Source organism: Colletotrichum lupini, chromosome 6, assembly GCF_023278565.1.
Source record: "Colletotrichum lupini chromosome 6, complete sequence".
Lineage (NCBI taxonomy): Eukaryota > Fungi > Ascomycota > Sordariomycetes > Glomerellales > Glomerellaceae > Colletotrichum > Colletotrichum lupini.
The window spans coordinates 497,433-518,851 of NC_064679.1; the positions used below are offsets into that span (position 1 = coordinate 497,433).

Below are 21,419 nucleotides of genomic sequence, written 5' to 3' on the forward strand. Positions count from 1 at the left end.
CTCGCATCAAATCATCGTTATCACAGGCGGCACCCGATTATCCTGGTTGATGAGAACAAGAGTTGGATACATCTAGCAAGGGACTTCTTGATTACGAATGCATGGCCAAGCATTCGCGTCAAGGACGTATTGTAAAAGACTTTCCACCAGTAGCTCGGCAGCTTTCCGGTGTAGCGGCGCCACTATCGCGTTATTGGAAGAAGTTTCATATCAAAGTCCATCTGCATCATCAGGCTAGGAGAACAACCGATAGAGTGGAACCCATCCCTCAGAAACGACGTCATTTTCAAGAACTGAAGCCAAAGCCCTGACCTAACGACCAAGGCCCAAAAGCAAGAACCGTTCACCGTAGGTGAGGCGCTCGCGGCTCACGTTGAGCGACCCAGCTCAGCCCCCTATCGCGGAAACTAAGGTACTGCAGCCAATCCCGCCTGACGTTTTGTAGCGACGAAGGGCCGATGTGCGCCCGCGCGGCTGACGTGAATTTTGAGGTCAATTTAGACACCTCACCGCAGGGTCACATAATGATTCTTGTGTGCTTTGAGTTGCCAGTGGTCCAGATATTGCAGGAAAAAACGGGAAAGGCTCCATTGTCTCGGAGCAGAACCACAGAGCCACAGGTTCGCTCAACATGTCACACCGTTCTGTGACCCGAACTGACGCCCCTCCTCCATCTTTCTCCTCAGGTTCTCTATCATCCCCTCATCCCCAGTTTTTCTCTAGTGACAGACAAAAGTCCACCGTAGGCTGCCTCTCTCACCTTCAAACCGGACTCTGACTCCGACCGTCACGAAGCATTTCTCTTGCACCTAACAGGCGGGCAGAGAGGCCCTGCGTTCTTTTGCAGTTGCTTCCAGGATCTCGATCCACTCCAAGTACAAGAAACTTGGTTTCTCGGTGTGGGGCCGAATTTGCAGAATTTTCCGGCCCGGTGAATCGGCGATGTTATCGGCGATGTTATCGGCGATGTTATCGGCGATGTTATCGGCGATGTTATCGGCTTGGCACTCCCGCCTCCCGTGCGCTGTCACAACAACACCAAAAAAAACTGAAAGGTTGATGCTCGATTTAATCGATTGAATCGAGTACTACTTACTTGATGGCAAAAGAAGATCTCCTTATTGTCCCGGGATATGGGCAGTCTCAAACAAATCCAATCTGTCCTGGGGTGGAGTTTCCATTATGAGTCTTAATCTCCCGTCCAAACCCCACGCGAGTCTACCCGATGTGTGAGACTTTAACTCCGGCGTTGGATTCCACCGATGGATTTCAGGTCAGCGAACCAATATGTCTACCATTCGAGATACATCGCAAACGCGCATACGAGGACCCGGTTTTCCCATGCGCCAGGCATCACTCGTCCGATGTGTGGAGACAAGCGGTACAGACAATCCTTCCAAGACGCCAAAGAGAATGCACAGCCAGGGTCCTGCCTTCTTCGGTTGACGATTCGATGTCCTAAAAGCATGTGCTGTTATGAAGATCTCTGCAAAATTGCAGTGATAGACGCTGCGTGTGCGTTGTACGTCAACAAAGGGGCCTGAAACATAACATGGAAACCACGTTCTGCCAGGGACCTCGACAGTTGACAGCTTTGTCAAACCGAGTAGTTGGTAATGAGATCGGCAGAACTTTGGCCCATCGTTGAGGCTATCACCAAGGTTAAAGGCCTCCAAATGACATTCGCGACTCATAGAGAGAGCCTGAAAAGTGATCATCCACTGCAATACGTCAGTGTACATACAGATGCCTGACACAAGATGCAGAAGATTGTTGCGCCAAGTAGGTCCAACATCGGCCTCATTGCCCATTTTGCGCAAACGTCAACCAACAGACTGTATATTTGTGGGCCCCCGAGTCAGTTCATTTTGGGTTTGGGGGAAATTTGACTGGACGTTCAAACCACACAGTCTTTGTCCACACAGGCCCATTTCTCCAGTTCAGTTCATGCGGGAATGCGGGTGAAAAACGGACTTGACACGAGGATACAAAGGCCCGTCAGTTTTTCCGTTCGTTCTCGCCGGGTCTTGGAAGCTTTTTGTCGCCTTTCATTGGTGTTGGTGCGAAACTTCAGTCGGCTTGCTGTGGGCTTGGCTCGTCTGCTGATGCGCCTGGCGCGCCTCTTCGGATTGCCCAAATGGGTAATGCCGAGAAGGGAGAAAACTCCTACAGTGTCGACGTCATCCCGAGATACTTGGTTAGTGTAGATCGGAGTTGAGATTTCAACCTTTAGCTCCAACAGCCTCCACAGTTAGCCGCCATTGGTCTTGGAGACTGGAAGCCATAAGAAATGAGGATTCACAATACTAAGGGATAAACATTGAACAAGCAATGGACAAGAACATTGGCATAGCTGCCAATGCCCGCGGTTCGTCTTGTCAAGGCTTGTGCTTGTAGTGCTTATTCTTAGCATCTAGTCAAGCTTTTAGCATCCTAACGACATGTGCTCGGTTCAGCATCTGCTTAATTACTCCAAAGCGACATGGGAATCACGAGTCGGAGAAAAAGACAAAACAAAAACTAAAGTCTAACCTCCAGAAATCAATATAGCCTGAACCAGTACGTCATGTGGTCCACCAATCTCGACGCACCTTGCTACCAACAACTGCCGACATTGACAAATCGCGTGCGAGTATTTTCAACTTGAAACCTGGTTCTGTCGCCCGTCGTCCCCACGACCGCAGGTCCAACTTAATCTGCCAAAGCAGCCAAAGAGAGAGATGACAATGGCCGGGCGAGCAGATAATTGATAGTCAGAATCCGCAGCTGCAAGCGCTCTCAGCGGTTACGATGCTACCCTGCCTTCTCAGTTCTTCCTCTGGCCAAGTCCCGTGTCCTCGGCGCTTCTCGAGAGGGAGGGCGGCGGTGGTCGGCTCAAGGTTGCCGCAGGGTTCGCACAGGGCCCCCTGACTCGCAGACGGCGCCGCTCGGACAGGAATAGTTCCAACCCAAGTCTGACTGAGCCAACGGTATTGGCCCAAGTTTAGATGTGAGATGCACAAAGGGCACTCTCGAGTCTCGAGGTACTTTTTCCCTTGCATTACTTATCAGTCTGCTATCAAAGTCTTCAAGGTATGACGTCGTAGTCTCCAGTACTTCTCCATCTAAACTCCACCGACAATGTACGATTACGGACACAATTGCGGCTCTTTTGGGTACTCTTTGCTCCGCTTTCGCACTGGTGCTGCCTTATCCTTTGGTCAATCACGGGCGTGATGGCAAAGGTACCATTCTCGCGTCGGTGTCTCTCCGAATTCTGCCGCGCGATAGGACGGAAACTCCACGAGTGTTCGCGTCTCAGAGCGGTGAAGCCACCGTATTGCAACGTCTTGTAATGTACGAACCCGCAAAACTCTTACCCTTCCCGGCGCCGTATTGGCTACAAGCGGCCCCGCGCGTTCCATGACGGCGTCTTGGCCGGACCTGACGACATGTCACCAACCGTTCTTTGTGTCCTCCCCTCGAGCCCCATTGTCCACCCCCGTGGAACCGGATGTGGAGTCGTTACCCCCCCCCCTCCTCAAGGTCGGAGAATGTCCCCTCCCCTCCAGAGGGATCTTGGATCGTACGGGGATTGGGGGAAATCGGGGCAGCCTTTCGTGGGACGGCTGGGGATTGGCTACTTGGTGTTTTCTGGGTTCGGTGTAAACAGCACCAACGCCAGGGTCCGAGGCTGGCACGAGTAGCCATGTTACCATGTCAGTGCAGGTTCGGGCATGTACTTGCGTCTTGTGGTATGAGCGTGAGTGGTGAGGAGAAAGAAGTAATTCCTGGCGTCGCGCTGAAATTGCCGATCTTTACCCTGTCGCGGTAGGTTTGGGATTTTCATCTATAAGGTCGACACGTTCGCCATCTCAATTCGCATCTGATCTTCTTGTTGTTACCTCTCATCCCGACTCAACCTCATCCCCTTCACCAACCGATCTACGACCTACAGCCCTCGACATTGTTTGGAACCCGTCGATCCAACACTGTCCGCTGTGAAAGAGTCTCCAAGATGGGCAAGCTCAACTACTTCGGCCTCAGAGGCAAGAGCCTTAATTGGGCCATCAGTATTATCGCAGGATGTGATTTCTTGCTTTTCGGATATGGTAGGTTTCAATCTCACATCACGGACTTGACTCCGAAACGGCCAAACAACATGGACTAACTTGTCATTCTCATCCAGACCAGGGTGTCACTGGTGGTATTCTCACTCTGCCTGCCTTCCAGTCCCAATTCCCTTCCATCAACCCCGAAGAGGCCGGCCTTCTTCCTCACATCAAGAGCATGCGCTCTACCAACCAAGGTATTGCCGTCGCCTCCTACAACCTCGGCTGCTTCCTCGGCGCCATTATCACCATCTTCATCGGAAACCCCCTTGGTCGCAAGCGTATGATTATCCTCGGTACCTCCATCATGGTCATCGGAGCTGCTCTCCAGGCTTCTGCATTCTCCATCGAGCATCTCATCATCGGACGTATCATCACTGGTCTTGGAAACGGCGGCAACACATCAACAGTCCCTACCTGGCAATCTGAGACTTGCTCATCGCACAAGCGCGGCAAGCTCGTCATGATTGAGGGTGCTCTCATCAGCGGTGGTATCATGATCTCGTACTGGATCGACCTCGGCATGTCATTTGCCCCCGGCTCTGTCGCATGGCGTTTCCCCCTGGCTCTGCAGATTCTCTTCTGTCTCTTCATCCTCGCCTTTGTTTGGAACCTGCCCGAGTCTCCTCGCTGGTTGATTCTCAAGAACCGTGATCAGGAGGCCAAAGAGGTTATCGCCGCCATCGCCGATCTGCCAGAGGACGATCAATACTGTAAGAATGAGTACATTGTCATGAAGGAGACGGTCGAAGAGATGTCCAAGGGCAGCTTCCGCGACCTCTTCACCATGGACAAGAACCGCAACTTCCATCGCGCCGCTCTCGGCTACGTCAACCAGATGTTCCAGCAGATTTGCGGTATCAACCTGATCACCTACTACGCCGCCGTCATCTACTCCAACCTCGGCATGACCCGCTTCATGGCTCACTTGCTGGCTGCTCTCAACGGTACCGAGTACTTCATTGCTTCTTGGCCCGCCGTCTTCCTCGTCGAGCGCGTTGGTCGCCGCAAGCTCATGCTCTTCGGCGCTGTTGGTCAGGCTGCTACGATGGCTATCCTTGCTGGTGTGAACTCCCAGAAGACCTACGCCTGCCAGATCACTGGAATTGTCTTCCTCTTCGTCTTCAACACCTTCTTCGCCGTTGGCTGGCTCGGCATGACCTGGCTCTACCCCGCCGAGATCGTTCCCCTGCGTATTCGTGCTCCCGCCAACGCTCTCTCTACTTCCGCCAACTGGATCTTTAACTTTATGGTACGTTTCTTTCCGAGCCTACTTACTATCGTGTCAACACTAACGTTGGAACTACAGGTCGTCATGATTACTCCTGTCGCCTTCGACTCCATTAAGCACCACACTTACACCATCTTCGCCATCATCAACGCCATCATCGTTCCTGTCACCTACTTCTTCTTCCCCGAGACCGCCTACCGCTCTCTTGAAGAAATGGACTCCATCTTTGCTAAGGCCTCCCCCGGACTCAAGGGTGCCTTCGACGTCGTCGACGTCGCCCGCAAAGAGCCTCACCGCTACGGCAAGAACGGCGAGCTTCTCATCACCTACGACGACGCTAAGGAGACTGGTCACGCCACCACCCGCGAGAACCGTCGCGAGGGCAGCACCAGCAGTGGTGAGCCTAACGGGCTGTGGGCGCGCCAGGACGAGGAGACCCAGAACGTTGAGAAGGAGGAGAAGTCTTAATTTGCGGTTCATTCCCGCCCTCAAGATTGCGCACTTGAGTCCCCTGGTCGGGATGCGGAACTTGGCCAGGGTGGCCCAAAACCGATATACCCCATCTCTACGAATTATGTCCTTTGCCGGGCAGTTTCCGGCCTTCTCAAATTGGGCACGGATTGATATCCGATGCCATTAATTCCTATTCTCTTATGAAGCCTGTAGGACTTCGACTGTTGTTGAGATACCACTACCTAGTTTATCTAGATTCAAGCATAGATACCACAACAAATGATTCAATTATCCAAATACCATGAATCTACGTCTCGTCTGCTTTGATCGTGGCCAACGTTCGTAACGCCTCTTGATTGATACTGCCGTGTCTCGGGATTGACTATTGCCGTCGACGTCAGTTAGTCCATTGCCACTCGAACAACATTGGTTCCAGTTTGCCTCCCGGACGTTGCCCGGAGTTGCCAGCAGGCTAAGGTAGCGCTTACAGCAACTCCCGGGTTTGACTCGGAGGCAAAACCAAACTTTACACTTCGGATTCAGTAGTCGCCAAGATCCAAATTCACCCGTTCAGCAGACTGGTATTGCCGACTGCAGGAATCCGACCATCAAATCAATCAGTCAGCCACCGGCGGAGTGCTGTCCGGCCTCGCGAGCCTCAGACACACTACTTCTTGATGGTTGCTCCGTAAACCCTACCCCGCATGTCCCCCAGGATTTTGCCGTCCCTGTCCCCGGAATGCAAAAAAGGCACCATTGCGACGCAACTAGACATCCTGGACCACCATAAACCACGCCATCTCATCTCTAACCGGGTCCTGACAAGAGTCTCTTTTGTTTCTTTGCACGGTCTCAGTCTCGGCTTGCCCCAAGAGGAAATCCCGGACAGGAATGTGCAACCGCTCATGCGCCGCTTCGGCCTCCCAACCTGTATCCGTAAACGGCTGCGTTCCTGATGCACTACTTACTTTTGTTGGTTGCATCTTTGCGGCTCCCAGGGGTCCAATTTCTAGCCGATTTTCCGCAACTCTTCACTTGACTCTCCGGCCCGGGTAACACGCCACCGGAAAACTCTATCTGGGCCTTTTCATCATGGATCGTGACGAACCCCATGGGGAACCACGTTGACTCGGGGCCATCCAGAAGCAGGGTTCGCGACGGTTGGCGAATCTAGGTACCGTACTTCTGGGCAAGTGAGTCAGGATCCGCACAGGGTGTTCGTTCTAGACTTATGCAAGAGAAGCCATTCCTGCTTTAGGTGCGTCTTCGCTAGTAATACCATCCCAGACTGTTGATTCGTGTTCTTGAAGTGAGATACACCAAATTGTTACGGACAATCAGGCTTGATATGTATGCTTGAGAAGTGTATAGAAAACGGGAGAAATCGATGGATCTGAACTATCAATCTCCTAACACCTGGAAGCCAACTTCTATCATACACTATGATCACGGCTTTCGAGTCTCTCGAGCACCCAGTGAGGTAAGCTCACATGTCCCCAAGATTCCGCGTCTGAATTCTAGCCTTCTCGGCTATTTCATGCGCAGTTTGCAGCTTCTCAATGACTCCGTCATAGTGCGAACGTCTCTCCATTGTCTCGTCATCCTCGCGAGCGAGCCTGTGAACTTCTTCATCAGTCAACGTGAAGACCCAGTCCGTGGACAATCCCAAAAGGGGCCCCTTGGAGAAAGATACGAAATCTTCGACAATATCGTTGGTGACGTATCTGATGAAGGCCTCGAGAGAAAGCTAGACGGTGTGTTAGAAACTTCTCAAGGTGTGGCATTGCAAGGGGCTCGTCTTACTTCGTAGTAAACTTTAACAACGTCATGCACATCGTTAACCATGTTGCCCTCGATTGAGTGATGTAACTGGTGAAAGAGAACCTTGGAGCTGCTCAGGTCCAGACCTTTGAACGAAGAAAAGCTGTTGCCAATCGCTTCGAGAAGTCGAACAGTCCGCAGAGCCTGCAGCCTTTCGTGAAACCTTGCGTCTGTCGTCTGGAGGTGAGTTTCTCTCTCGCGCCGGCAGTGCTCTTTGAGCTCTCGTAAAGCTTTCTGCTTGGCTTCATGCTGAAAGTGGGTGAGGGCTCGAGCTAGCTCCTCGCACAGAATTTTTGAACAATTGTCAGGCGAACAGACATCCTCGAGAATCGAATTAGAAGCCCTTTCTACATCGTCCGCAATGTTCTCAATGTGCTGTTCAGCAATCCGTTGCCACTGCTCTGACTGCGTTTTGTAGAGAATCTGAATGACCTCTGTGTTCACCATCCCGGGGAGTTCTGTTGTCTGCCAGATGTGAAGCTGCTCCCGGATTTCATCTACGAACGACGCGCCGCGATGGGACTGAGACTTGGTAGGTTGTTGAGGTGGCGGTGCATGTCACTTCTTTGGCGGTGTTGTCGGTGGCGTAGTAACTTGCTCATGCCCGGTTGGTGTCGGAGCTGTGGCCGGTTGTGGATTTGACAAGACGGAGATCGTGTCAGAGAGCTGGGTCAAAGGGTCAACTCCATGGTCTTCAAAGGCGTGCGTATGCCCGCGTGCAAGCATTTGAGCGGTGAAGCTCTCGTTTGCGCGACGAACTAATCCTCTGACCCGTAGACTGTCCTTGGCCAACGATCCGGGGCTCTTGAGAGCCTTTGTCGCCACTGTGTGGTACTTCTCGACCACATCCCTGATATATCGCTGGCGGAGACTATGGTTTGGGCGAGGCTCTCCGAGGCTCTTCCTGCTGTCCTTGGCGTCTGAGAGCAACTTCCGGACTGACTCTTGAATCGCGGGAAAGTTTCCTCGAATTTGAGCGCAGAGAAGATTGCCGAGATATTTCTGAAGCTGTACGGAGCCTCGTCGATTCTCCGGGATCCTGTCCCAAGGCGAGCGACTGAAGAGTTTGCGTTCAGCTTCTTTGAAGTCAAACTCTTCATCGTCGGCATCGGATCGATTTCTCACTACAAACCAGCCATCCTTGATAGATCTTGTAGAGTCTTTGCCATATCCACTTGCGATGTCAATGACCTGACGAGGATTAGCAGACATCTAGCAACATGAAGTCTCAGTCGCAGCTGACCTCGTTTGGATTCTCCAACCTGTCACACTTAGTGAAGACTCCAACAAGACGACTTTTGTCGACAAAATTGGCGGCCATCTTGAAGATCTCTTGCGTAGACAAATCAGCCGTAGCGGCGGCCACGCAACTGCTACTCATCAGCTTTACGAATGGCCAAACCGCGAGGTTCAACTGACATGACAATGTTCGCTGTTTGTCTCATGTACTCCTCGACCATCTGTCTCACACCATGCTCTTCGGCCTCGTTGACATCATGAGCGTAAGAGAAGATGCCAGGTACGTCAAGAATGCTGAAATGTGATCGGGAAGGACCTGACAGTTCTATCCGAAGTACTTGAGAGGCAAAGTTTTTCGTCGAATGTCCTTTGCCTCTCTTGATTCCCATGTAATTGGTGGTGATCTGCAGTGTCTGTAAGAGATGGCGCTGTGTAAGGAACATGAAGGGTTGGACAGGGCTTACACTTTCCATCAGCTGCGTAAACTCTTCGACGCCCAGATGATCAGTTACATAAGGCGGAAATTCTTTGTACGTATCATCCGGTGGATAGCCAAATTTGTCAGTAACATCAGGCTCTACTATTGTCACCTTGACGGAGCTACGACTTCCAGGCGCGGTTCTCCGAGACACGATCCTTGTCGCGAAGCGAGTGCAGCAGCCTGAACCGACTGGAAAGGGAATATCGGTCAAGCTCTGGAGTAATGACGACTTCCCTGTGGATTGACCACCGACAATGACAAGCTGAGATATGGATCAACTTGCAAACTTTGATAAGGTGCTAGGAGATATGCTAATCTTACCTGAGGAATGGCCAGCTCTTGGCTGACTCCACAAGATTGAAGCTTGTCAATGGCATCGAATAGAACCCTGCTGCTCTCACTGTCGAATGGATTTTCGGGTATTACATCAGATTTGTCTTGATAGTGACCGTTGTCGTAGCATGGAGAGGTGGCTCCAGAGCCGGCGGCATAGTCGACCTGCGACTCGGTACCCTGTGACTCGGGGTAGGTACCGACTGGAGATATGGGCAAACCTGGCGACTTGCGCTCGAACTCGAACAAGCTAGACGGGATTGAGAGGGTTGTTGGTTGAGCCATTCTCAATCGAATAAAGTTATTGTATAGTTAAAGGGAGTGATAAATTGCGGGTTGATGAGAGGGAAAGATAAGAAAGAGATATGACGATTTCGGTGTGCTGTGAAGACTTGCTGTGTGTGTTCATCAATACAAAACACGGGAACGAGACTTAAGACGAGTTAAGACATCTTTATACTCAGAAAGAGGAAGAGAATTTCAATGCCCATTTCCCTGTGACTGCCATTGTTAGTTGGCATAGGGATAAGGTTTCATCAATAACACTTGGAATTCTGCGCCAGGGGAGCTGACCCGACGAGGCAGATTCATCGCAGGTACGTGGTGTGAAGGCTGTGATCTTGGCATTGTGAAGCAATGGTGAGCAATCGAAGTGGACGTTGATTGAATCACCAACTCAATTGAGATGTAGCGGCCGATTCTGAATGCAGGGGTTGTTTGAAGTCGAATAGCACCATATTGTTGGTAGCAGGTTGGACCAGGGGCCTTTCAGGAGGCAAGGAACGACCCAATCTAGTTCGTCAACGAAAGAATGCTTATCTACCCCAAGAGACCCAAGACAGTGGTCGCGAAACGAGCTGAGCGCGATCCTGGAACCGGCCACGCCGATGTAACCACGTTTTGAATGCAGTCAATAGAAATGGGTTCTTACCGCCGTGCCGGGCCGCCTCGGGCTGGACCGCAACGGGCAGGTTACTCCGCGTGGACCGAACCAACAGGACTCTGGAGTGAACTCCGCTGTTACCCTCGAGGATAAACATATCGAAACAATTCTCAAAGAGGTTAATGAGACCACATCATGAAACAACCTAGCCTTTCCGTGGCCACATTCAACCACATTCTGCTACCAAATCTGGATTCTGGCCAGAATTATTTCTCGACTAGTAAGAGAGAATAGCCCCTACATAGGGGCTGAGCCTCTCATCAGTTGATGAAGGGGCGGGCACAGCACAGCTTTGGGAAACATTGAGATTTGGCAACGTGAGATTTTTGCCCCTGAGTTTTGCTCTTGGTTCAGGAATTAAGATAGATCATCTAGTGACCGCCGAATATAGCACTACCAAAGACTTCCTTCCGTGTTACGCCTTCTCCGTGTGTCTTGCGGTCACAACAACCCCGGCCTTTTCGCCGTCTTCTGGCGTAGCCTGAAACATGTCCTCCGCCTTGTACTTGCCGAATTTGCGCAGCGGGACCTCTTCGTTGAACATCCGGTCGATCTGTTCGAGAGACTTGCCCTTGCATTCAGGGATGCAGAACCACGTAAAGACAAGCGCCAGCACCAGGATTCCCGCAAAGATGAAACCGACTTTCGAACCTAATCCTGCGCCAGGAGTGTAGAGCAGGTATGGGATGCTGAAGTTGACGAGGAAGTTGGCCAAGACGTTGACCATTGACGCCGTTCGTTGAGAGGCGTCGCGCAGTCGGAGGGCCGGAATCTCGGTCGTAACGACGTAGTTCAGAGGCGCCCATGCAAAGACGTAGCCGGCGGCAAAGATCGTTAGCATGGCCACGATGCTCGTTTTGACGGCGAATGATGGTTCGGCCACTGTACCCAGGGAGCCCATGGTTACAATGGCGGCAAATTGCCAAACTGCACCGATCAGGAGAAGAGGTCTATGAATTTATGAGATTAGTACACTTATGGCCCAGAAGGCACGACAGAGACGGTCTGTGGTAGAGATCTACGTACCGACGTCCCACACGATCATTCAGGTAGAGTCCGACGAAGACCATGCAAAGGTTCACGACGGCATTGATGATGGTCATGGTAAAGGGGTTAACGGTGCCAATGTCCTTGATGAAGATTGCACCGTAGGTAGAGGCGAAAGCCTGCCCGGTCGCTTGCTGGAAAAAGTTCATGGCCATCACGATACCAGTTCTCTTCAAGTTGACACCCTTGAAGAGTTCCATATAGTTTCCTTGTTCGACTTCCTGTTTCAAAGCGTACTGGAGGGCGGCGAACTGTTCATCGATCTCGGAGTCAGAGATAGTGCCGGCTCGGAGTTTCCTTAAGGAAATTTGGGCTTCTTCGACTCTGTCCTGGGTCAACAACCAGCGAGGTGACTTGAATGAAAGTCAGTAGGTGCAGTCTATCGCATGGGGGGTTGTGGTCGACATATGCTTACCTCGGGGATGAAGAAGATCAGGCCCATGACGATGACAGGAATGACATAGAATAAGCCCATCGGAATCCGCCAAGATGCATTGCCATCCAGGGTGCTGGTTCCTCTGCAGATAGAGTTGACAATCAGAGTGCCAAACTGGACAAAAAATTGTTAGTTGAGCAGGCCTGTTACCTTAACTACTCCACTGACTGGAGACAAAAAGCTTACCATCAGACTGAATTGGTAGGAGCCGACTGCAAAACCACGAATCTCCGAGGGGACAATCTCAGACTGATACACTGGGACCACAGCGAGTTCCATACCAACGTAGATGTCTGCATGCTCCAGTCAGCAACTCTGATGCAGGACGAGGGAGGAACCGCTTACAGTTCAGAATGCGTGCAGCCATGATCTGCTCTCGGGTACTTGAAGTAATCGCGATTGTTGCAGGGATAACGGCCCACGCACTCATTCCAAACATGCACCACCGGCGACCCCAGCGAGCACTGACGAGGCTACCGATGATGACCCCGGCCGCGAAGCCGATGTAGTTGAGACTGTTGAACAAGGCGAGCCAGCCGGTGGGAAGCTTCCACTTGCCAGTTGTGGGGTTCTGGTCGCCAAACTGGCGCTGGAACGCGTCCATCGCCTGTGTTGTTGAGTAGCCGGCGTTATCGAAGCCATAGTTGAAGGTCGAGACGGCAATTACGGTAAAGGCCGCAGCCAGGGTGCCGTTGAAATGTTTAAGGATTCGGTTGGGCGCCATCGCGAAAGTGAGACCTCGGAGATCTTTGTGCGACTGTTCGAATAACCTCAGCTCCTTGCCTCAAGTGACAGGGTGCTCGGGCTGAAATTGGCGATGCATTCTTTGCCCGGTCTTTATGTATTCAGACGCGTTGAAGGAATCAAACTCTACGCCTCGTGCTTATTACGTTACTACGTCGTTCCCTGTCAAGTGGAGCCAGGACTCCCCGTTGATCTGAGCTAATCACCCCTTTCACTGGCAATAGAGTCGTCCGATCAGACGCACGAGATGAACCAACACATGGCCGAGGAGGTTTCCCCAACTTGGGGAACCCACTGGGGAAGCAAGCCGTTCACGGCGCTAGGGACGAATTCCTGGAGGTGAGTGGAGGAATGGAGAAAGCCACGCTGCGACGGAGCGACCCAGCGTACCAGCAGAGAGTCCAGAACGAAAATCTTTTGCGGGTGAGGAACCCGGTGACCGCCCGCTTGGGATTTTGGCGTCCAACTAGGGTGGCCCCCGGGGCCCGGAACTCGGGCGGATGCGAGAAAGACAAAATCAACGCGGAACTCGGGCGGAAGACATGTCATCTCTTCTTCCCCCGACTTCCCACCCCGTCCCCCGACCTTATGCATCTTCACTCTTTTGATCAGAAAATACTGCGGGTAAGACTCGAACATGGAGACGCCTAATCCATATCGCGCTTCGGGTCGGCCCCGAAAAGGGTTGCAGATATGTTTCCAGTGCCGGAACCGCAAGGTAAGTCGCGGTCAACTTGCACCCGGAGTCTCCCTGCCGCGGTCCTTCGGGAAGAGGGTCCCCTAACCCGTAGCCGATAGGTCCGATGTGACGGCGCACCTGGAGGTTGCGAAAATTGTCGTCGGCTCAAGTTTCATTGCTCCTTTGCAGCACCTGATCAGTTGCCGGATGCTGCAAATTCTTCCACTCCTAGCAGCAGTGACCCAAGCCATCTGAGGCTGGAGAAGCGTCGCGTGCGTACTGCTTGCATACAATGTCGTGACAAGAAGACAAAGTGCTGTGGCACGCAGCCCTCATGTCAGCGATGCTCTCATCGGGGTGTGGACTGCCAGTACCCAGATGTGTCTAAGTCTTCATCAACCAGAAACCCAAATTCGGATCTCCGACACCAACCACCGGCTACAGTGCGTGGTGGTTCGGAAAACAGCATGGAAAATAGAACTTCATCTATGAATCGAGATTCCTCCGTTGCGCATTCACCAGCCTCGTCACTTGGGTTGTAAGTTGAGTCCCTTGCAAGTCTACTTGGCAATTCCCTGTGTGCTGAAGTTTACTGAAATATGTTCTGTTATGTAGTGAGTTGAACTCGAACAAGACAATCATCAAGCAACACATCGATGCTTTCTTCGACTTTGTCTATCCAATACCCTGCTATGGCTTCATCCACAAGGCAACCTTCTGTCAAAGCTGGGCACAGGACACATACAACCCGCGCCTTCTGAAGGCAATGTGTGGTCTGACAACGCGCTATATTGCATCAGGGGACAGTAACCGTCTGCAACAAGCGACTAGATGGATCCAAGAGTCGGAGATGCAGCTCTTTATGCGGCTCAGTGAGCCTTCCATGTCGGATATCGAGGCACTTATGCTCACTACACTGGACCACATCATCGCTCGTCGATTTAGTAAAATGCTAGTATCTGCTTGCCTTGCAGCAAGACTAGCATTCATGATGCGACTCAACTATGAAGATGGCCGCCTAAGCTTCCTTACTCAAGAGCGTCGCCGGCGTCTCATGTGGGGGATCTACACCATGGAAACGCTTTACTCCAGCGGAAGAACAGAATTCACCGGGTGTCCGAAGGAAACAATACACCTCCAACTTCCCTGCCACGAGCGATCTTTTACTCTGGATATTCCTGTAATGACAGAACCTCTGAAGCCCCCGGAAAATCAATGTTCTCTGGAGCTAGGTCTGATGGCGTACAATATCCGAGTCCTCGACATTCGAGATCGAATACAAAGGTACAGTATCAAGATTTTATTGCTGCCTTGACGGTCTGTCGGCCCCAAGCTAACCAGTCTATCTAGGTTATCGCACACAATCACACATCATCGGAAGCCCTTAGTTGAATGTGTTTCGCTCCTCAAAGGACTTGTGGACGAACTCGATGCGCTGCGCCGTTCGCTACCGCCACAATTTGCATTCGACAAAAAGAACCTCTTTCTCCGAGCCTACACCCCACAACGCACCCCTTTCGTCATGTTCCATACATGGTGGCATCAGTGCCAATGCGATATGTACAGGTTTACGATACCGGGCTTTCGGGAAGGTCTCCCCGTGGAAGAGTTGCAAACTCTGCCTCAGGACTTGGTCTCTTTCTGCAGAGACAAGTGTCTCCAGCATGCGCTTGCTGTTGCGAATATCATGGCAACAGTGAATGAAATGGGGAGAGACATTTTTATCACAGATCCGGCCTTGGTGATGTGTACTTTCCACTCTGCCCGTGTCATATCACGGCTTGGATCAAGCCAGTTCGCCAACTTGCCCAAGGATGTCTTGATATCCAAACTGAAGGCGTGCTCAGATATTCTGGAGACGCCAGCTGAGATATACCCCACCACCAAGCTGTTGCGAGGTGGAATTGCAGATCTCATACACGATGTGGAGCGTGACTCTGGGGACTCCAGCCCGCTCAGATCTAATTGGGAGGCCGAACAGCCAGGATCCGACAACGAGGCGACCGGGGCTCAACAACCTGGTGTGGAGAGAGGTACGCAAGGGTCGGTGACGGAGGTCTATTCAAAATACAGCGTCACAGATGAGATTCGGAAACTGAAATTCCAACAAGACGGTGAAGAGGACAGGGATGAGTACCAGTCAAATGCGCCGGCAATAGGGGTGGGCGCAGATGGTGTCACACCTCAGCAGTTCCTGATGACCGATATGTCAAAGGAGCATGGCCCGCAGCCATACATGCCGATGCCTCAAGATTTGACAGCCAATGGCTTTGGCTTTTCAGAAGCTGGCTTCGGTACAAGTGCGGCACCGTACGATGTATCAATGACTCTGGGTTTTGAGCCGAGTTACGGGGAATGTCAGCCAGACTTATTTCTAGATACCTTCATGCCACTCCAAAACGACTGGAATATGGCTGATTCTGGTTGCTTTTGATCGTTGGTAGCACCGATCTCGAGATCTGGAACCCCAAATTCACAACGCTCTTGGCACTGCTGTCATCTTGCAACGGTTTTCAGTGACTTTGTAGCAGGCTACATGGAGCTATCGATGAGATCCTCAAGCCCTAAGCTTCGAGGCATTACGCAAGGTCTTTGTCTGAAGTCTCTATATAGAACAAATACTTGGTGCGTAGGTATGTGTACATGTAACATCTGCTCAAGCCCGACCACGCATATGGGGGCCTTTACTCAAAGGCCAGTCCAGAACACGTCCTTCTCAAGCTCAAAGGAGCCATCTAAGATCGCGCCTCCTGCAACGATTGAAGCAGTATATCGGCCTCTTTCACAACACCAACTGTTCCTCTTCTCATCCCAGACAGCGGTGCTATATCTATCGATAGGAATTGAGACTCTTCTTCTCTCCCCTGGCTGCAAGAGGACTTTCTCGAATCCCATAAGCGAGCGAACGGGACGCGAAAATCTTGACTTGGGAGATGTAGTCGAGTAGTTGATGTACAGGCGGACAACTTCTGCGCCTGCCATCCGCCCGGTATTTTCTATGCTGATGTGAACTCTGGAGGACGATACCTGTATCTCCGAGATTTGGAAGGTAGTGTAACTCAGACCATGGCTGGGAGAACGTCAGCTTGCAGGCTTCTGCAAAAGTACAAGCAAGTCAACTTACCCAAATGGGAATGCAACCTCCATCTTTCTCGCTTCGTACCAGCGGTACCCAACAAAGATGTCTTCAGAGTAGTAGACCTTGCCATTGTCGCTGCCGAATGCAAGGTACGCAGGATTGTCTTCTAGCCGAGCAGGGAAGGTCATAGGCAATTTGCCGCTGGGGTTGATGCGTCCAAATATAACGTCCGCTACGGCGTTGCCCGCCTCATTGCCGCCGTACCAGCTGTGGACCATCGTCCTGGCGCTATGCCTCCAAGGTAGGCTGATTGGATTCCCGGCTTGAGTAATCACGATAGTGTTCGGTTGCGCATCTAGAACCGCTGCGATAAGGTTATCTACTTGTGGCGGCATGTTCATCGTGTCTCTATCTTTGCCCTCCTTTTCCAAGTCCGCCTAGAGTAACTATCGTCAGCTTTCTGGGATGCAACAGTTGTTAAGAGTTTCTTACGTTTAGTCCGGCAACCACAAAAGTGTATTTGCATCTCTTCGCTAGCTCGACGGCTCTTTGGATGCCCTCTTCAGGATCAATTTTACGGCAACCACCTAACCGGCACGCGCCACCTGGGATCGCTAACAGTGAGCCACCCTTCACCTTTGATGTCGCAGCACTGCCGGCCTCAACGCGAAGGTGATACCGCTTCCCAGCTGTCATCTCATACGTTGCTCGCCTTTCGGCTGAGCCCTTGCCGAAGAACATGCCTCCCGGTGTCTGTTCTGTTGAGTTGTCAATGACGAGCTCATCATTGATGAATAGGTCACCAATGCCGTAAGTCGCCAAACCGAATTCGTACGTGCCGGTGTGTTCTGGAACGAAATTTGCACGCATAGACATGAAGAAAGTTTCTCCCTTCTGGGGATGCTCGTAGTCCATCAGTTGATAGGTGGTGTCCGGTATCGTAACACGATCAAACGGCATTCGCTGTTTGATCATATGCGGCTCGTTGAATAATTCGATCGTCACACCTCGTTGACCTTCATCATTGCACACGTTGTCTTCTGTGAAAGGCGGTAACAAGATATATCCATACACACCCGGCTCATGGTGTACTTCAGCTGTAGGAGGTAGTGAGTCCCGTATGCCCTTGAGTACGGAACTGGTGTAGTATGGTCGAAGACTCGCGCTGCCTCCTCCACAAGCAGCTGCGAGCTCAGCATTTGGCCCGATGATGGCCACTTCACTGCAGTCTTCGGTTGATATTGGCAATAGATTGGCAGAATTCTTCAACAGCACGATACTCTCGCCTGCTAAACGGCGATTCAGGGCCCTGTCTTCAAGAACATCCCGCATATTCTCTTCCTTCTCGACGCGAGCTGAAGCCGCGTCATTGACAAACTGTAAAACTTTTCGCGCTCGCTCGTCTATGGTGTGTTGTTGTACTTTGCCGGAGAAGACTGCGGCAAGGGCTTCTTTCTCTCTGTAACGACTAGGGCCGGGCATCTCAATGTCAACGCCAGCGTTGAGCGCTCCCTCACAAGAGTAGGTGCCGTACCTGCACGTGTTAGCCGATACACTGTTGAACGAATGGAGCATGAGACCTGCCAGTCACTCATAATGAGACCATCAAACCCCCACTCTTTCCGCAGGATGTCTTGAAGAATCATGGAGTTCTCAGAAACATGCAGGCCGCCAATTTTGTTGTAAGAAGACATCACTACTCTGGGATTGCTGTCTCTCAAAGCGATTTGGAAAGGTAAGAGATAGACTTCTCGAAGTGCCCTGTCAGACATGCGCACGTCGAGAGACATCTTTTCGGTCTCTTGATCATTAGCCACAAAGTGCTTCAGAGCTGCCAGAGTCCCTCGAGATTGAACCCCCCTGATGATAGCAGCTGCAAGCATTCCACTCAAGTGCGGGTCCTCAGAGAAGGACTCGAAGCCACGACCATTCAGCGGGGAGCGAATGATATTGACCGTTGGGCCGAGCCAGACATGGGCACCTTTGGCGTCGCATTCTTTGGAAAGCAGCTGGCCAGCTTGCTCGATCAACTCAGGGTTCCATGTTGCTCCTAGGCCGCTCCCACAAGGGATGCAAAGCGCAGGCACTGGGTTGAAGAATCGTGAGCCTCTGACGCCATTGGGTCCATCGGTGCATTTGATGGCCGGGACGTTGTGCTGGGGAAGAGGGGTGGAGTGCCAAAAGTCGGAGCCTTTGCCCATAAACTGTCAGTACTAGGGACTCAGCTTGATGGGTTTCTTTTCTTGGGGGGTTCTCACCGGCAAGCAGCGAGACCTTCTCTGCGAGTGTGGCATTTTCGATGATCTGATCAACGTTGACAAGCTTTCTTGGAGGCGGTTGCATGTTGGATGAAATCAACTCGTTGTCGTGAGACACCATGTTCAACACCAACAACCAGTATAATAAACGATCTCAAAAAAGATGAATAGAGAAACTATTGAAATCGAAATATGGAGTGAGCTCCTCAAACGAGAGCTGAGAGGTATACGGAGAGCTACCCGGATACCCGGGCTGCCGTTTCGGATGTCGGGAGCCGGAGCAGCCCGGAAGTCGCCGTATTTGGTGCGCTGCACGATGCGAAGGTGGAGTGAGCTAAAATAAGCTAGGTACTTGTACATTGCGGAGTGGAAATAGCGCTGAGGGGCATGTAGGTTAGCCTTCCAATTGCATGTGATTAACCACTGTGCCACTGTAATAGTGTGAGGACTCGTCTTTCTCATGAATACGTTACGCAGTATTCTGCAAGTCGGGCATGAAGACATGAGCTACGACTTGAACAGCCTTGTGGCTTCTTGTGATACTTCAATTTATGAATGGCTGTTGCCGTCAGATTGTCGGTCGCGGCGACCCCTTCCATGATTGAACTGATGGCAGAATCATGATATCCGACTGACAGAGAACGATGGAATGTTATGAACGTGGCGAGTATGATGGGACATGGGAAGAGGTGTGGAAGTCAAGTGAGTATTATTCGTAAGTTACCGTGGTTGATTCATGTACTCTATCTGAAAACGTCCATATAGGTGATCCAATATGTTGAGCCATAAAATCAGCCAAAATGAGCAAGGGTTTGACGATGTCCACCGTTTGCGCTGACAGCAGCTCCGTTGACCCAACGTCCCTCTTCACTCGCAAGAAATCCCACGATATAGGCGATATCATCAGTGTTCCCAAGACGTGGACCAACAGTCATGTACTCGATCTGCTTGTCGATGAACTCCGCATGCAGTTCCCTCGCCTTAGCGAGCGCATCGGTCTCCGTGGGTCCAACCGCCACGCTGTTGAAAGTCATTCCCTTCTCTGCGGCAAAGGTGTCTGCAAAAGACCTCGTGAAGCTATCGAGCGCGGCTTTCGTGGCTCCGTACGTCATGATCGGGCTCGGATTACCCACTCTACCGGCAATACTGGAGATGTTGATGACGCGACCACCGTACTTGGGCGCATGCTCCATGAAAGCCGTTGTCAGGCTGACCGGGGTGTAGACGTTTGCGACCATGATGTCGTTGAAGTCCTTGGCTTGCAGCGTCTTGACGTCCGAGGTGTTGGTAATATCAGCGAGAATCGCATTGTTGACCAGAATATCAATAGTCGTAACTTTCAGTCCGTTCAAGGCATCCTTAATGATCTTTGGGGCGATTGTGGGATCGATTGAATCCGCTTTGATTGCAACAGCATTTCTGACACCCAATTCGCGACATTGTGCGAGAGTATTATCGGCAGCGGCCTTGTTTGCCACGTACGTGATGGCGAGGTTTTCCACGCCCTTGCGGGCAAAGTGTACGGCAATTCCACTGCCGATTCCGCGGGAGCCTCCGGTGACGATGGCAGTTTTGCCCTTCAAGGACCACGGCTCAGCTGGAGAAGTTGTGCTAGACATTTTAGACTTGTTGACGATGTGTTCTGATCGGATGATTTTGATCGTTGGTGGATAGCTTGTATGGGACGTGAATGATGTTGGAAGAGATCGTCGGGTTTACTACCTGTAGACTGTAGGGTCCGACAGTCTTCATAAATAGTACGTTCGAACAATGTTCGCGAGTACGAGCGGTTTTAAATTTCAGACGGTGATATCATCGAAGCATAAGTAGGTTTGTCATCTTCGTTCGAGCATGGCGGACCGCAGATAGGTATGGATCCGGGGTATCTCAAACGTCCGAGCTGTAGACCGACCGCCAAGTCCGCAAGCGCAATGTTGATCGTCAGGGTATTTCTCATTCACTGATATGACAATAAGCATTATTCCGATTCAAGAGTATAGATGCAATGACATGAATGAATAATTCATACGGAGCCAGCAAACATGCCGTCTAGGTACGGTGTAACGGCGCTGTACTTCGTACTTGGTGGGAAAGGATGCTTTCGTCCGTTCTACTATTTCCCAAAAATTGGACGAGTTTTGCGCAACACTGATCTACACACATTCAGATCTCCCCACTTTCAATTCTTGCTATGCAGTAAGCCATGTCATCTGCGCCTCTGTTCACTTGTGTGTCAAACAAGACTTTGAGCGCTGGCTGCTTCGTCACTGGAAAGATGTGTTCCTAGTGGAGTTACTTGCGGAATTCATGCGGACTTGGCTAGTCCTAGTTCATCTGTTAAAAAATTGCAGTACAGCTTCTCGTATCCATGCTCACTGATGATTCGATGTGAACTGCACATCGGTTCGGCGGAGTGACAACGTTGCATAATAACCGGGCCGAATTCATTTGACATTAGAAATATGCGCCATAGGCCATGTCAGCTTGGATCCTGAAGACCTTTGGAAGAATTTTGAGAATTTTGTCTCGGCATGGACCACTAAGGTTGTGTTCAATCGCCACCTGGGCAATAATACTCGAGACA

At 51.3% G+C, this 21,419-nt stretch overlaps 7 protein-coding genes across 7 annotated transcripts; 3 read left to right on the forward strand and 4 right to left on the reverse strand.

Annotated features, from left to right (window-relative positions):
- Positions 1 to 20: 20 nt before the first annotated feature.
- CLUP02_11622 (uncharacterized protein) lies at positions 21 to 1,718 on the reverse strand (the record flags this gene model as incomplete). Its single annotated transcript, XM_049290589.1, has 7 exons — positions 21 to 182; positions 262 to 293; positions 373 to 474; positions 522 to 701; positions 815 to 1,088; positions 1,150 to 1,218; positions 1,284 to 1,718. The coding sequence occupies 7 exons, from the start codon at positions 1,716 to 1,718 to the stop codon at positions 21 to 23; spliced, it is 1,254 nt and encodes a 417-aa protein (XP_049147734.1).
- Positions 1,719 to 2,137: 419 nt separating this feature from the next.
- Positions 2,138 to 2,987, forward strand: CLUP02_11623 (uncharacterized protein; the record flags this gene model as incomplete). The annotated part of the gene is made up of 3 exons (XM_049290590.1): positions 2,138 to 2,197; positions 2,551 to 2,559; positions 2,754 to 2,987. The coding sequence occupies 3 exons, from the start codon at positions 2,138 to 2,140 to the stop codon at positions 2,985 to 2,987; spliced, it is 303 nt and encodes a 100-aa protein (XP_049147735.1).
- Positions 2,988 to 3,716: 729 nt separating this feature from the next.
- On the forward strand, positions 3,717 to 5,790 carry CLUP02_11624 (uncharacterized protein; the record flags this gene model as incomplete). The annotated part of the gene is made up of 4 exons (XM_049290591.1): positions 3,717 to 3,734; positions 3,938 to 4,091; positions 4,169 to 5,343; positions 5,401 to 5,790. The coding sequence occupies 4 exons, from the start codon at positions 3,717 to 3,719 to the stop codon at positions 5,788 to 5,790; spliced, it is 1,737 nt and encodes a 578-aa protein (XP_049147736.1).
- A 1,471-nt stretch (positions 5,791 to 7,261) lies between these two features.
- Positions 7,262 to 9,934, reverse strand: CLUP02_11625 (vacuolar sorting protein VPS1; the record flags this gene model as incomplete). Its single annotated transcript, XM_049290592.1, has 6 exons — positions 7,262 to 7,522; positions 7,579 to 8,124; positions 8,368 to 8,787; positions 8,840 to 8,966; positions 9,016 to 9,578; positions 9,638 to 9,934. 6 exons carry the CDS (start codon positions 9,932 to 9,934, stop codon positions 7,262 to 7,264), a joined length of 2,214 nt encoding a protein of 737 aa, XP_049147737.1.
- A 1,073-nt stretch (positions 9,935 to 11,007) lies between these two features.
- On the reverse strand, positions 11,008 to 12,799 carry CLUP02_11626 (sugar transporter; the record flags this gene model as incomplete). The annotated part of the gene is made up of 5 exons (XM_049290593.1): positions 11,008 to 11,542; positions 11,619 to 11,992; positions 12,055 to 12,189; positions 12,262 to 12,368; positions 12,421 to 12,799. 5 exons carry the CDS (start codon positions 12,797 to 12,799, stop codon positions 11,008 to 11,010), a joined length of 1,530 nt encoding a protein of 509 aa, XP_049147738.1.
- A 657-nt stretch (positions 12,800 to 13,456) lies between these two features.
- On the forward strand, positions 13,457 to 15,932 carry CLUP02_11627 (uncharacterized protein; the record flags this gene model as incomplete). Its single annotated transcript, XM_049290594.1, has 4 exons — positions 13,457 to 13,537; positions 13,618 to 14,036; positions 14,114 to 14,782; positions 14,849 to 15,932. 4 exons carry the CDS (start codon positions 13,457 to 13,459, stop codon positions 15,930 to 15,932), a joined length of 2,253 nt encoding a protein of 750 aa, XP_049147739.1.
- A 254-nt stretch (positions 15,933 to 16,186) lies between these two features.
- CLUP02_11628 (Cel3c) lies at positions 16,187 to 20,792 on the reverse strand (the record flags this gene model as incomplete). The annotated part of the gene is made up of 12 exons (XM_049290595.1): positions 16,187 to 16,248; positions 16,294 to 16,568; positions 16,623 to 17,014; positions 17,070 to 18,111; positions 18,195 to 18,768; positions 18,836 to 18,935; positions 19,076 to 19,213; positions 19,268 to 19,316; positions 19,379 to 19,441; positions 19,560 to 19,578; positions 19,662 to 20,509; positions 20,641 to 20,792. The coding sequence occupies 12 exons, from the start codon at positions 20,790 to 20,792 to the stop codon at positions 16,187 to 16,189; spliced, it is 3,714 nt and encodes a 1,237-aa protein (XP_049147740.1).
- Positions 20,793 to 21,419: the final 627 nt, after the last annotated feature.